This window comes from Oncorhynchus clarkii, chromosome 7 (genome assembly GCF_045791955.1).
Source record: "Oncorhynchus clarkii lewisi isolate Uvic-CL-2024 chromosome 7, UVic_Ocla_1.0, whole genome shotgun sequence".
NCBI lineage: Eukaryota > Metazoa > Chordata > Actinopteri > Salmoniformes > Salmonidae > Oncorhynchus > Oncorhynchus clarkii.
In genome coordinates, this window is record NC_092153.1 from 51,089,508 (window position 1) to 51,101,757 (window position 12,250).

A 12,250-nucleotide genomic window follows, 5' to 3' on the forward strand; every position below is an offset into this window, starting at 1 on the left:
AGTGTGCTTCACCCTAATAATTTGGTCTATTTTCACCTCTTAATTCCGCCTAACGTTACTGTTCTGACTCGGTGGTGCTGCACATGTAGCCTATAACCTGTTTTTGAGAAACGTCATCTAATATTGTAAGAGGTTTCATTGTATGCTTTATACACCCACTTTATTTATCCTACGGTTCTAACTTGGTGTACAGGGAAAATTCTGTAATAGCAGCCCATGTTCTGTATTCTGTCACTGTACATTTCAAAAGTGCTGAACACATAGTTATATTGACTACGTCCGTCGTAGCTCGCTCATTAATGTCTTCATCGAAATTACGGAATGACTCTTGTCCGCTCATCGTTCCCTTATGCCATTGTTTGTATATCTCAATTGTTAGTAGAAACCACATTTGTTTAAGCAAGTCAGCTATATCAGCTATGTCTTTTAAAAAGGCAGTAAACGAGGCTGAATTAATTGTTTCGCTGCCAAACAAGAAGACTCCGCTGATAGCCAGGTGTATTGGTAGTAAGGATTCACTCCATTGTGCTTTATGTTGGCCCTAACAGTTTGTGGGCACCTCTTAATGCCATTATAGTGCAATTAATTTATTGTTTTTAGTGTTGTGTTGTGTAGGTCTTTGCTGGCATGCATCTAAGAAATACAGTTTGAGTTTGCCCCACCAGGATTTACATGCTAAAATCGCCACTGGATACAGCAAAATGGCACTGTGTACCTCCACCTACAGTGGGGCAAAAAAGTATTTAGTCAGCAAGCAATTGTGCAAGTTCTCCCACTTAAAAATATGAGAGAGGCCTGTAATTTTCATCATAGGTACACTTCAACTATGACAGACAAAATGAGAAAAAAAATCCAGAAAATCACATTGTAGGATTTTTAATGAATTTATTTGCAAATTATGGTGGAAAATAAGTATTTGGTCACCTACAAACAAGCAAGATTTCTGGCTCTCACAGACCTGTAACTTCTTCTTTAAGAGGCTCCTCTGTCCTCCACTCGTTACCTGTATTAATGGCACCTGTTTGAACTTGTTATCAGTATAAAAGACACCTGTCCACAACCTCAAACAGTCACACCCCAAACTCCACTATGGCCAAGACCAAAGAGCTGTCAAAGGACACCAGAAACAAAATTGTAGACCTCCACCAGGCTGGGAAGACTGAATCTGCAATAGGTAAGCAGCTTGGTTTGAAGAAATCAAATGTGGGAGCAATTATTAGGAAATGGAAGACATACAAGACCACTGATAATCTCCCTCGATCTGGGGCTCCACGCAAGATCTCACCCCGTGGGGTCAAAATGATCACAAGAACTGTGAGCAAAAATCCCAGAACCACACGGGGGGACCTAGTGAATGACCTGCAGAGAGCTGGGACCAAAGTAACAAAGCCTACCATCAGTAACACACTACGCCGCCAGGGACTCAAATCCTGCAGTGCCAGACGTGTCCCGCTGCTTAAGCCAGTACATGTCCAGGCCCGTCTGAAGTTTGCTAGAGAGCATTTGGATGATCCAGAAGAAGATTGCGAGAATGTCATATGGTCAGATGAAACCAAAATATAACTTTTTGGTAAAAACTCAACTTGTCGTGTTTGGAGGACAAAGAATGCTGAGTTGCATCCAAAGAACACCATACCTACTGTGAAGCATGGGGGTGGAAACATCATGCTTTGGGGCTGTTTTTCTGCAAAGGGACCAGGACGACTGATCAGTGTAAAGGACAGAATGAATGGGGCCATGTATCGTGAGATTTTGAGTGAAAACCTCCTTCCATCAGCAAGGGCATTGAAGATGAAATGTGGCTGGGTCTTTCAGCGTGACAATGATCCCAAACACACCGTCCAGGCAACGAAGGAGTGGCTTCGTAAGAAGCATTTCAAGGTCCTGGAGTGGCCTAACCAGTCTCCAGATCTCAACCCTATAGAAAATCTTTGGAGGGAGTTGAAAGTCCGTGTTGCCCAGCAACAGCCCCAAAACATCACTGCTCTAGAGGAGATCTGCATGGAGGAATGGGCCAAAATTCCAGCAACAGTGTGTGAAAACCTTGTGAAGACTTACAGAAAACTCTTGACCTCTGTCATTGCCAACAAAGGGTATATAACAAAGTATTGAGAAACTTTTGTTATTGACCAAATACTTATTTTCCACCATAATTTGCAAATAAATTAATTAAAAATCCTACAATGAGATTTTCTGGATTTTTTTTCTCATTTTGTCTGTCATAGTTGAAGTGTACCTGTGATGAAAATTACAGGCCTCTCTCATCTTTTTAAGAGGGAGAACTTGCACAATTGGTGTCTGACTAAATACTTTTTTGCCCCACTGTATATGATGTTCAGGGAATATGTAATTGTCACTCAATATGAGATGCCACAGCGTAAAACAGAGAATGATTACTTCTCTTATATTGTTGCCAATAATAGCCCTATAGTTAACTAGAATAAAACAATGGAAGACAAATAGACTGACACAAATGCTTTTGCAGTAAATCATTAGTCTAACATGTAATGGTGACTTTTGAATAGAATGGGTCCGGCCACGAACACAGTTTCTCTCTATCCAGGTCTCTGCAGTATTTTCCCTACTCAAGAGGGAGTTGTTTTGGCCAGCCTTGGTTTTTTTCTCACTGAGGTTGAATCAATACTTTTTTTAAAGTGCTCTCTGATACATGGACATTTCATTGAAAAAGCACTTTTCAGGCATTGATGAAAGTTTCCTGTAATGCAGTTTACACCTCCCAGCCTAAGAACTAAACTAAATGATTGTTGCCATCTGATTGTTGCCTACCATCTAGTGGCATAAAAATGAATTATTGACTAGGGTGCATGAATCTTATTTAGATATGACTTGTGAATAAGTGTGTGAAAAAAAGGTTAGGTAGACTTATAAGTAATCACCTTGTTCTTAACATGAGATATGACCAGTTTGTACATTTTGAAGAGATGAAGTCTGGGCACCAGACTGGAGATTAACGAGCAACAAATATTATAGGTCTAGCAGTCTAGACTATCCATCTATCCATCTATCCAACAACACTGACTATGATGGCTATACTTAGCGCTTTTTTTTCATAAACAATCATTTTTAACTACATTATGACAGAATGTGCGTTTGTAAATGTGCACCTGCATAATGTATTATGTGCTTGAGAAAAAGTGAGGTGAGATATTAAATGATAAATAGTAGATACTAGTATGATTTCTTTGTGCGTAGAGAATGGCTACACTTTACATGGACTGTTCTGTTGCTCAGGGTCCAAAGAGACTCCAAGGTCTTTCCCATTTAGTATTCATTGCACAGGAATAGCTATGAACTGAAGTATTCTCCAAGATCTGCAGTGAAAGCAAGGTCTTGCTTTCCCTGGCTCAAACATAATGCAGCCAGGGCTATGGAGGAAGACGAGATCTGGACTATTGAAGCAGCCATATTGTGACTAGATAGAATCAAGTAGGCTTATTTATGTTCCCATCAAGCAGGGGAAATGCACTCTCAGATTGTATGGTTGTTGGGTTGTGATTAAAGTGCCACAGTGTGTTTCTTGTAGCTCTACTGTAGTGTGAATAAATCCAGTTGGTTTCTAGCCATATGCCAAATAATAGGACTTCCTGTAGGCTGATTGTCTGTCTGTCTGTCTGTCTCTGTCTGTCTGTCTGTCTGGGTGGAGAAGGTGTGAGCTCGAATGATGCTCCCCAGTGTTTCTTGGGGAGGTGAGCTGAATGCTAGCTGCTGGGTGGAGGCTCTCTGACAGGCAGATAAGTCAGGCTGTTAGTACTGAAAAAGGCCCCTCTGCCTGGATATGACAGGTACAGTATAAGGTCTTAAAGGCAAGGTACCTCTCCCCAGCTCCTTTACATAGAGCCCCAGAGGGTTAGTATGAATAATTAATTACTCCTATGGTAAGTACCCTTGAGGCCCCCTCTACTGTACCTACATACTGTAGAATTGTGTGATGGCTGTAGGACAAGTGGTCAAGTACCATCTCTAATTAAAAAATGTTCTTTGTTCAAATATAGCCACGTTTGTGGCTCGTATTTAATTCATTCTATTTTCCACAAATGGATTTTCAGAGATTCTGAGAATCCAATCCCTCTTTCATTTGCTCAAATGATTTATCTTAGCTCAATAAAATACTCAGGACAATTTTTCGAGAAAATAAGACAGACCTGAAGTTATTTACTTTTCCAAGCTCTTTCTGAGCTCTAAAGGCATCAATAATGGAGATAGCCAAATCAATGTTAGCAATTACCCAGATTAATGGACAACAGTTGAACAACATCCCAAAGATCAGTGTCGACCTCTGACATCAGACTGGGGGAGCCCTGTTCAGAGAACCACTCCAGGCAAAACCGATACCAATTTACAACACTATTCAATTTGCATGCTAATGCAGCCAAAGCATGATGAGTAGAGTAGGCTACAGGGCTGGTTTGGTTCTAGTGCTGCTTACGCCGGCAGACAAATCACCTCCCAATAATCGCATCAGACATTGGCTCCAGTGTAAGAATGGGAACATGAAGTGGAGTTGCCATGAATTATGAAACACAAGATGCTTCAGTAGAAAATCCACTGCATGTTAGCTTCATTGTGAGGCAGAAGGGCCAAGTCAGCGTCAAGGCGTCTATTCTATTGGTCTGAAATATTTTAAAGAATAATATGCATAACCATAAGCTACAAGTGTAACATATAATCAAGGCCGACACATGCTGGCAAGGACTCATTTATAATCCAGACAAATGTATTTCCATCAGTTGACATTTTAATGTATAGCAACAGTACAAAGTGAATCGTTTGCTTCCAAAATAGTAATGTTTTGTATGTACAATATTTATACAATAATTTATTGTTTAAAAAAGGTTCAATGGTAAAATGTATTACAGTTTATTGCACCACACATTTATAAATTATCATCATAAAAACATCACACATGAAACATTTAACACTTAAACAGGACATGGGTTTTCTTATTTTGATTCAACTGTTACGTTTTTAAAACTCTTTTACGAATATCTATTTGTGGAGTGCCCTCCAATGTTGACCAAAATGACCAGGGCCCGGTTTCCCGATAGCGATGGAATTTAGGCTTAAGAGTGTTTAAATATGACATCTTTCCTACAACTGCCAAATATGTAACATGCGTTTCCCATACTGATAGACTCTAAGATCAGCTTTCTCCATGCAAATCTTTCCTTAACATTATAATTATTTAACAATACTGACGACGGATCAGTTTCTAGAGAGATATTACCACCTACGGCTGCAAATATTATAATAACGCTTACCAAATTACATTTATGAAAATGCACTAAATCACCGATTTGGCATATCATTGCGTACATTATGCTACACATCATTAAATATATAGAGACAAATACAGACAGTAGTCTAAAAATAGCAAAATAGAACTCAATTGATTGAACATTGCAAAAATCACTGAAGCTGGAAACTCATATCTCCCTCACTAACTTTAAGCATCAGCTGTCAGAGCAGCTCACAGATCACTGCACCTGTACATAGCCTATCTGTAAATAGCACATCCAACTACCTCATCCCCATATTATTATTATTATTATGATTATTATTTTTATTTTTTTTCTCCTTTGCATCCCAGTATCTCTACTTGCACATTCATCTTCTGCACATCTATAATTCCAGTATTTAATTGCTAAATTGTAATTACTTCACCACTATGGCCTATTTATTGCCTTACCTCCCTAATCTTACCTCATTTGCACACACTGTACATATAATTTTCTATTGTGCTATTGACTGTACGTTTGTTTATTTGAGGTGTGTAACTCTGTGTTGTTGTTTGTCTCGCACTGCTTATCTTGGCCAGGTTGCAGTTGTAAATGAGAACTTGTTCTCAACTGGCCTACCTGGTTAAATAAAGGTGAAATAAAATTTAAAAAAACATTAAATGTATTTCTATATGAATGAAACAGGCCTACTGTTTATATTTTAATGTACTCATCTCAGTTTTCATTTGAAGCATATTTTTATACGTCGCATGTTTGTATCAATTGCAAAGACATTGGCAACTTTGGATTTGTAGTCAGCGTTGTTCTGAAGTCATTGGCGGCCACAGAAACTGATAAACCATGTGATTCTAATGTTTAGTGGATATCCTCTGTGTATAATGGGATGCAGGAGGGGAAAAAGCATCTAAGGACGCACTTAGCTGTTCTACAAGTTGTCTGAGACAGGTATTAGATTACGATTGGTTTCAAGTGCTACGTTAATAACGATGGTTTTGGGAAACAGCTTGGAGATGTAATAATGTTCCTATGAAGAAGGGTCTAACGATGAAGAATGCTTTTGGGAAAACGGGCCCAGGACAAGTAACTGGTCAAAATTACTGGAGAATAATGGAGAATTCATCAAGAGGGTAATGAATGATTTCAGTGCAGATAAACATATCAAACAGAAACCCTGAATTAAAGCAATCCTATGGAGAGTCCCGTTTTATAATGCTAATCTTTAAGATGACACTCAGTGAATGTAACAGCAAAAATAATTTGTCATTTGAATATGTTAAATTCAAACCATTTAAAAGGCTATTCTCTCATCTTGACCTCATCTTTTAAAAACGTTAATAGGACATATTTAAAAGAAAGCTACAGTCTACTTGATACAACAGGAATCTTGAGTTTCCACCTTTGAAAGTATGCTATGTAGAAACCTGAGGATTCTCTGAAAGTATAACACAATGATCTACTGAAATTCAAGTATCATGTTCAATGTAAACATTGACTGATGGCTGAGGGGTCTCATAAACCAAGAGGAAACTGATCTGACCCACAGGAAGTGTCATTAATCTTCCAGCTCTAAGGAATGATTCCCAAAGCTCCATTGGCTACTTTGGGTCACTGCTAATATACAGTTGGTTAAATACATGGTCTAGAAACCCACTTCCCTAATTTCTGTCATCCCCAGAGTGCCTTAATAACTTAAGACCACCTTGTTAAACTTTTCTAAATATAATTTCTACTTTGGCTACAGGGCATTTTACATAGTATGAAACATGAGAAACTTTTAGGACTAAGAGCAAGGGTCAACAGGCTGAAGTGATAATTTTAAATAATGGGTATATTTGGAATGGTTTTCTATTCAGATGTATTCTCTTTACAAATGTACTGAATTCTGATGGCTTAATTCAATTAAATCTGGACTGCAGTATGTACACAACAGCATAAATAAATTCAAATAGACTCATAGAAGGTTTTGGGCACCAGATTACCTCCCCTCACAATGCAACCAGTTCCCAGATTTAGGCACATGTTTGCACAGGCAGTAGGCAGAGTTACTGTGTAAACATTACTAAGGCAGATTTGATTGAATCCAGCCCAAAGTACGCCATAATAGAATTGACCCCCCCCCCCCCCCCCCCCACCCTGTAATAAGAGCTTTGTGTGGGTTTTTATGATAGAGTGCTCAGAGTGTGTCTGGTAAATTGAGTGTCTGGCAGGGCGATAACCAAACAAAAATATTTTGCTACCTTGGATGATCTGGAGATGACATTTTAATGTCACCTAATCGCAGAGTTCATTAACTGAAACCTTCAAGGAGCCTTCATAAGGCTTCCTGAAGGCTTTATGACGCAGCATTAGACTTGTCCGCTGAAAAGGGAATGTCAGTCCAAGGCCAAGGCTATGATATGCATGTATTTTGTTTTTGTGGTACTGTTTAGTAGTCTCTCGTTGCCTGCTCATCCCTTACACCTCCACATGTGGCCCCACTGCAGCAGACAGAGAGAGGACAGCAGTGCTTGGTGAATTTGCTTGTATATCTGTGCTCTTCCCTTGTTGAGCACTCAGGCTGAATTATTATGTTGTTCAGTTTCCTTCACCTGCTGCTTGTGGGGCTGCTTGCTCTTCTGGTAGCATGTGACCTGTGTCCTGGGCCTTGTCTGTCTGTGTGTCTCTGAGTACACACGTCTGCCTCAGCTCTCCACAGACATGGCTGTGATGATCTGCTCTACTTTGTAGGCCAGCCTCTGCTTCTGGGCCTGATCATCCTGCTCCAGGGCCTCAATGATCTGACATACACATACAAGACAGACACGAAATCAGCAAAGCAGGCAGGGAAACACAAGGTTACTGTACTTTGTGCTGCAAATACCCTCCTGTTACTACAATTAGGCAGGCTAAGAGGTACTTTAATTTACGTTGAATCTAGATGCCCCTGTTTTGGATGCCACCCTAGCCCCCTACTGTATTTTGTAAAGACATTGAGGTATAGGGCCTCACCTCTTGGCTGTACTTGCTGACGTAGGCATACATCTCGTGCAGGGCACACAGCACATTGAACTCATTGGAGTGAAGACGGGCCTGCTCGGCCAGGTAGGCATTCATGTCCTGGTCACTGATGGCAGGTAGGCGGTTTATGTCCGCGTAGTACCTAGCGGGAGACAGAAACGCACACAGGCTGTTCTGTCAGCCAACATGTAACCTAAACACAGCAGGCGTAAAAGAAACACCTGAAACTACACACCCCACATTCTGGACATGACGAGATAAAAAAAAAAACTGTTGACAGGTTCTCTTCTGCACTGTTCGACCAATCCAGTAAGTGTGGAGGACAAGTTAAGATGGAGTGTTGTCTTGTTAATATTCCGGGTGGAAACAACTTCAGAGCGCAAACTGGCAAACATGTCGTAGCTAGCTGCTACCCACTGGGCACAGACATCAATTCAACATCTATTCCACGTTGGTTCAACATCATTTCATTGAAATGATGTGGAAACAACATTGATTCAACTAGTGTGTGCCCAGTGGGTATATGTTTCACTGTGGACTGTTAACAAAAAGCCTGGACACTGAAGTCAGTCTTCCTCTGTGATTTCAGTGTAAAAGAATAACTACGAATCCATTAATAATATTACAGTTGAGTGATTTGAGTAAAACACACACTCATCTCACCTCTCCACCCAGCTCTTGTAGTTGGGGATGTCCTTGGCGTAGAGTAGCTTGGTGGAGGGGGAGTCCTTGCCCAGGCGATGCTCTGAGGTAGAGCAGGAGTCCATGAAGGTCTGAGCCACCACAGACAGACAGGCGTCTGTGATGCTGCTTTTATGGATGTCAAACACAAATTGCGGGTTCTTGATCACATTCACCCAGAAGCGCAGAGGCAGGCTGGGACAGAGGGAGGATGAGAAAGAACAGTTTATAGACAGTCTATATATTGACACGATCAGCATAAAATCATTATTGCTTTCAAGTAGCACATTAAATCTGCACTCCCTTACCAGTTGCTTTTCCATGTGTGGCGAACGTCCATGTCATGGATGCCATGCTTGTCAGCCTGCTCGTCCAGGAAGTCAAACATGTACTTGATGGCGAGTGGAAGAGCACTGCCCCGGCACACAGTGCTGAACAACGTCTCAAACAGATCATCCACAAACTTCTGCAGTGTACCCTAAATAAAAAACCACAGCAATGTTAAAAACACACCATAGCATTGGAACAAAATGACTGGATCTGTAATTGCTAAGATGCTCTGGGGGGAGAGTAAGGGAATACCTTAGTAGCCAGTAGCCTGGTCAGGTATATCTCGGACACCATCTTGGAGCCGCGCTCACCCTCCTTCTGGTCCCCATGGTCGTGGTTCTTGACCAGGTGCCACACCTTCACCCCACTCTCCATGTCCGGGGTGAGCATGGGCACGCGGGAGTGAGGGCTGTCAGGACTGGTGGGGGTGGAGCGGAATGGTACATCTGCAGAGAGAGAGGGTCCCAGACAGACGGTCACGATATATTATCTCAGTCGGTCTGGTAGAATAATGAATAGGTAAGTGAGTGGTTTGGTGGTGAGAGTGGCTCCAGGGAAGGTCTGATTGACTGACCGTATTTACTGATGCTGCGTGGGAAGCTGGCTGAGGAGGGCAGGTTGTACGAGGACATCTGCTTGGGCACCAGGGCTACCACACAGTGGTCTGACACCTGCAGGATTCATACGGAAAACACAAGGGTTCATGTCAGTTTGACCCACTCCCAAATCCACATTATTGGGTCAGAACATGACATTGATATGAGAAATTTGGCCCAATGAAGACCTATAGAAGTTATTAAATTTTCAATTTGTGATAGGCAGTATAATAAACTTGAACTTAGGGGGTAGGCAATGGTGAAGATGTGGGTTTTTAGGTGGGGCTGAAAGATAGTGATGAACTCAGAGTCACAGATGGCTGGAGGGAGGGAGTTCCAGACGCTCTGCGCAACACTAGAGAAGATGCTGTCACTGAAGCTTCGAAGCTTGGACCTGAACACGAGTCACAAGGTGGCCTGCTGTGGTAGAACGGAGTGAGTGTGTGGGTTGCACAGGAGGTTGGTGGCACCTTAATTGGGGATGGGCTCATAATAATGGATGGAACGGAATAATTGGAATGGTAATTCAAATCCTCTCGGACCCTTCTTCTCCCTTACCAACCCAGCACAGGAGGCTGCTCATAATAATGGCTGGAACCCATTCCATTCACTTCATTCCAGCCATTATTATGAGCCATCCTCCCCTCAGCAGGCTCCTGCGGTGGGTTGGTAGGGGAGAAGAAGGTCAGAGAGGTGTGCATGCCTTTTGCAGTAAAGCAGGCTCCCAGCATGAGTAGAAATCACTGCTGCTGCTCTACAGGAGCCACAGACCGGGCTGTCACAGAACCAGGTACGTAGCAGAGAGGAGCATTTCCCCCCCAGAGAGACTAAAAGTAATCGAGGGAAATTGTTCATTTCCTTGATAGATTTTATCAACACATTCATCTCTTTGACACCCCCCCCTCCTGGTGTGGCAGCTAAAGTTGGATGTCTTTGTCTCTTGGCTTAATGCAAACATGTTTTACACCCCATAGTCAGAGCATTTGTGAGTGCAGAGTGAGATGGACTTTAATGTGTTTACACTAGTGCTCTATTTAAAGCTGTTTAACATGAACAACCCTCATGATCTACCCATAGCAGGAGGCATCTGACTAATACAGGAGATGAGAGAGGTGGATTAGTTTGGTTTACTATGGCCAGAGGCAGCATTGTGGACAACAGAATGTACAGAGGCTGTGAACTGTGTTAGTGAACTGTGTGATGGGGATTGAGTGGTTTGACCTGATAGTGCATGAGGGTGTTTAGTCTCTTCCAGTCTCCTTCAATCTTAGTGGTGATGTCTTCATCCTGCAGGACCACACGTGCCGTCCTCCCCTGGCGCCATTCTGGTGGGGGGAAAAACCCAGGTGTGCATCTATGAGTCCCTTTTCAAGGTTCAATAAGTCAGACACAAGCAGACAGTGAATAACCACTGTATTAGTTATTGTATGTCATCCATTCATTCTGACTGGAGCCAGTCTGTCTCACCCAGGTCCATGTCCGCAGCCCGAGGCCTCTGGGAGAAGTGCATGTTCCTACAGACAGCATCCAGAATCTTCTCCTTCACCTGGGTGATGGTGTCACAGTTGAGCACCTTAACGGGGAACTCAGGGCTGTTCTCGTTGTCTGGGTTCACACAGCTCAGAGTCTGAGGAGGGACCAGAGAGAGAGAGAGAGAGTGCTGTTATTAGTATTCACTGTCCCTCTCTTTAAACCGGCCTCCTGGCTGCATGGAAAAGGCTCTCCTCTCCTTGTGTGCCATCTCTCTCACAGCTTTGGCCAGAAATGTAATTTCACACTTTCAGCTGAATGTCGGGTTGCCAGCTCTAGTGGGGCATTAAATGGATAATGAGACACAACCTCTCCCACAGGGTGACCAGAGACGTGTCGTCTTGTAACTGGGCTGCTCTCAGGCTAATGCCTCTGGGGGATGAGCCACACTGTTGCTGCATCCAACTTCTGCTTTAGCTACGGACAAGTTCTCCCAGGGGCCAAGCCTTGATTACATCATCAGGTTTAACTCTTAGCTGATTGTGTCACTGAACAGCATGTCAAACATGATTTGTATCATCCTTTTGGCTCTTTACAGTTGTATTATCTATATACCCTGATGAAGACAGCTTGGCTGTCGAAACGTTGGTAATTACATTTTTGCATCTGAGCTCCTAGAGTGTGCGGCTCTCTTTTATTTTCAAGTTTTCTACTCCGCTAGCCAGCACCTCGTCTTAATAGGTGTGCGTTTCTTTTTCTTCTAGATCGTATTATCTACAGTAGCCAATTAATTATCTCCTATTCAGAGCTTTGACATAAGGGCACCATGAGTTAATATTTACAGAGGCGCGCACAGCATGTCCCCTACCAACTGTGGTGTAAGCAAGCCCCTCACTTTTATGGTGGCAACTATGACTA

At 42.3% G+C, this 12,250-nt stretch overlaps 1 protein-coding gene across 1 annotated transcript in view; it reads right to left on the reverse strand.

The window, feature by feature from the left end:
• Positions 1–7,416: 7,416 nt before the first annotated feature.
• LOC139413439 (plexin-A2-like) overlaps positions 7,417–12,250 on the reverse strand; it is a 57,203-nt gene continuing 52,369 nt past the window's right edge. Inside the window, exons 25-32 of the mRNA XM_071160826.1 lie at positions 11,330–11,489; positions 11,084–11,187; positions 9,841–9,937; positions 9,519–9,712; positions 9,245–9,414; positions 8,919–9,131; positions 8,247–8,397; positions 7,417–8,035 (exon numbers count right to left, since the gene is read on the reverse strand). Of these exons, the coding sequence (XP_071016927.1) occupies positions 7,940–8,035; positions 8,247–8,397; positions 8,919–9,131; positions 9,245–9,414; positions 9,519–9,712; positions 9,841–9,937; positions 11,084–11,187; positions 11,330–11,489 (1,185 nt within the window). The 3' untranslated portion in view covers positions 7,417–7,939. The remainder of the gene's footprint in view (positions 8,036–8,246; positions 8,398–8,918; positions 9,132–9,244; positions 9,415–9,518; positions 9,713–9,840; positions 9,938–11,083; positions 11,188–11,329; positions 11,490–12,250) is intronic.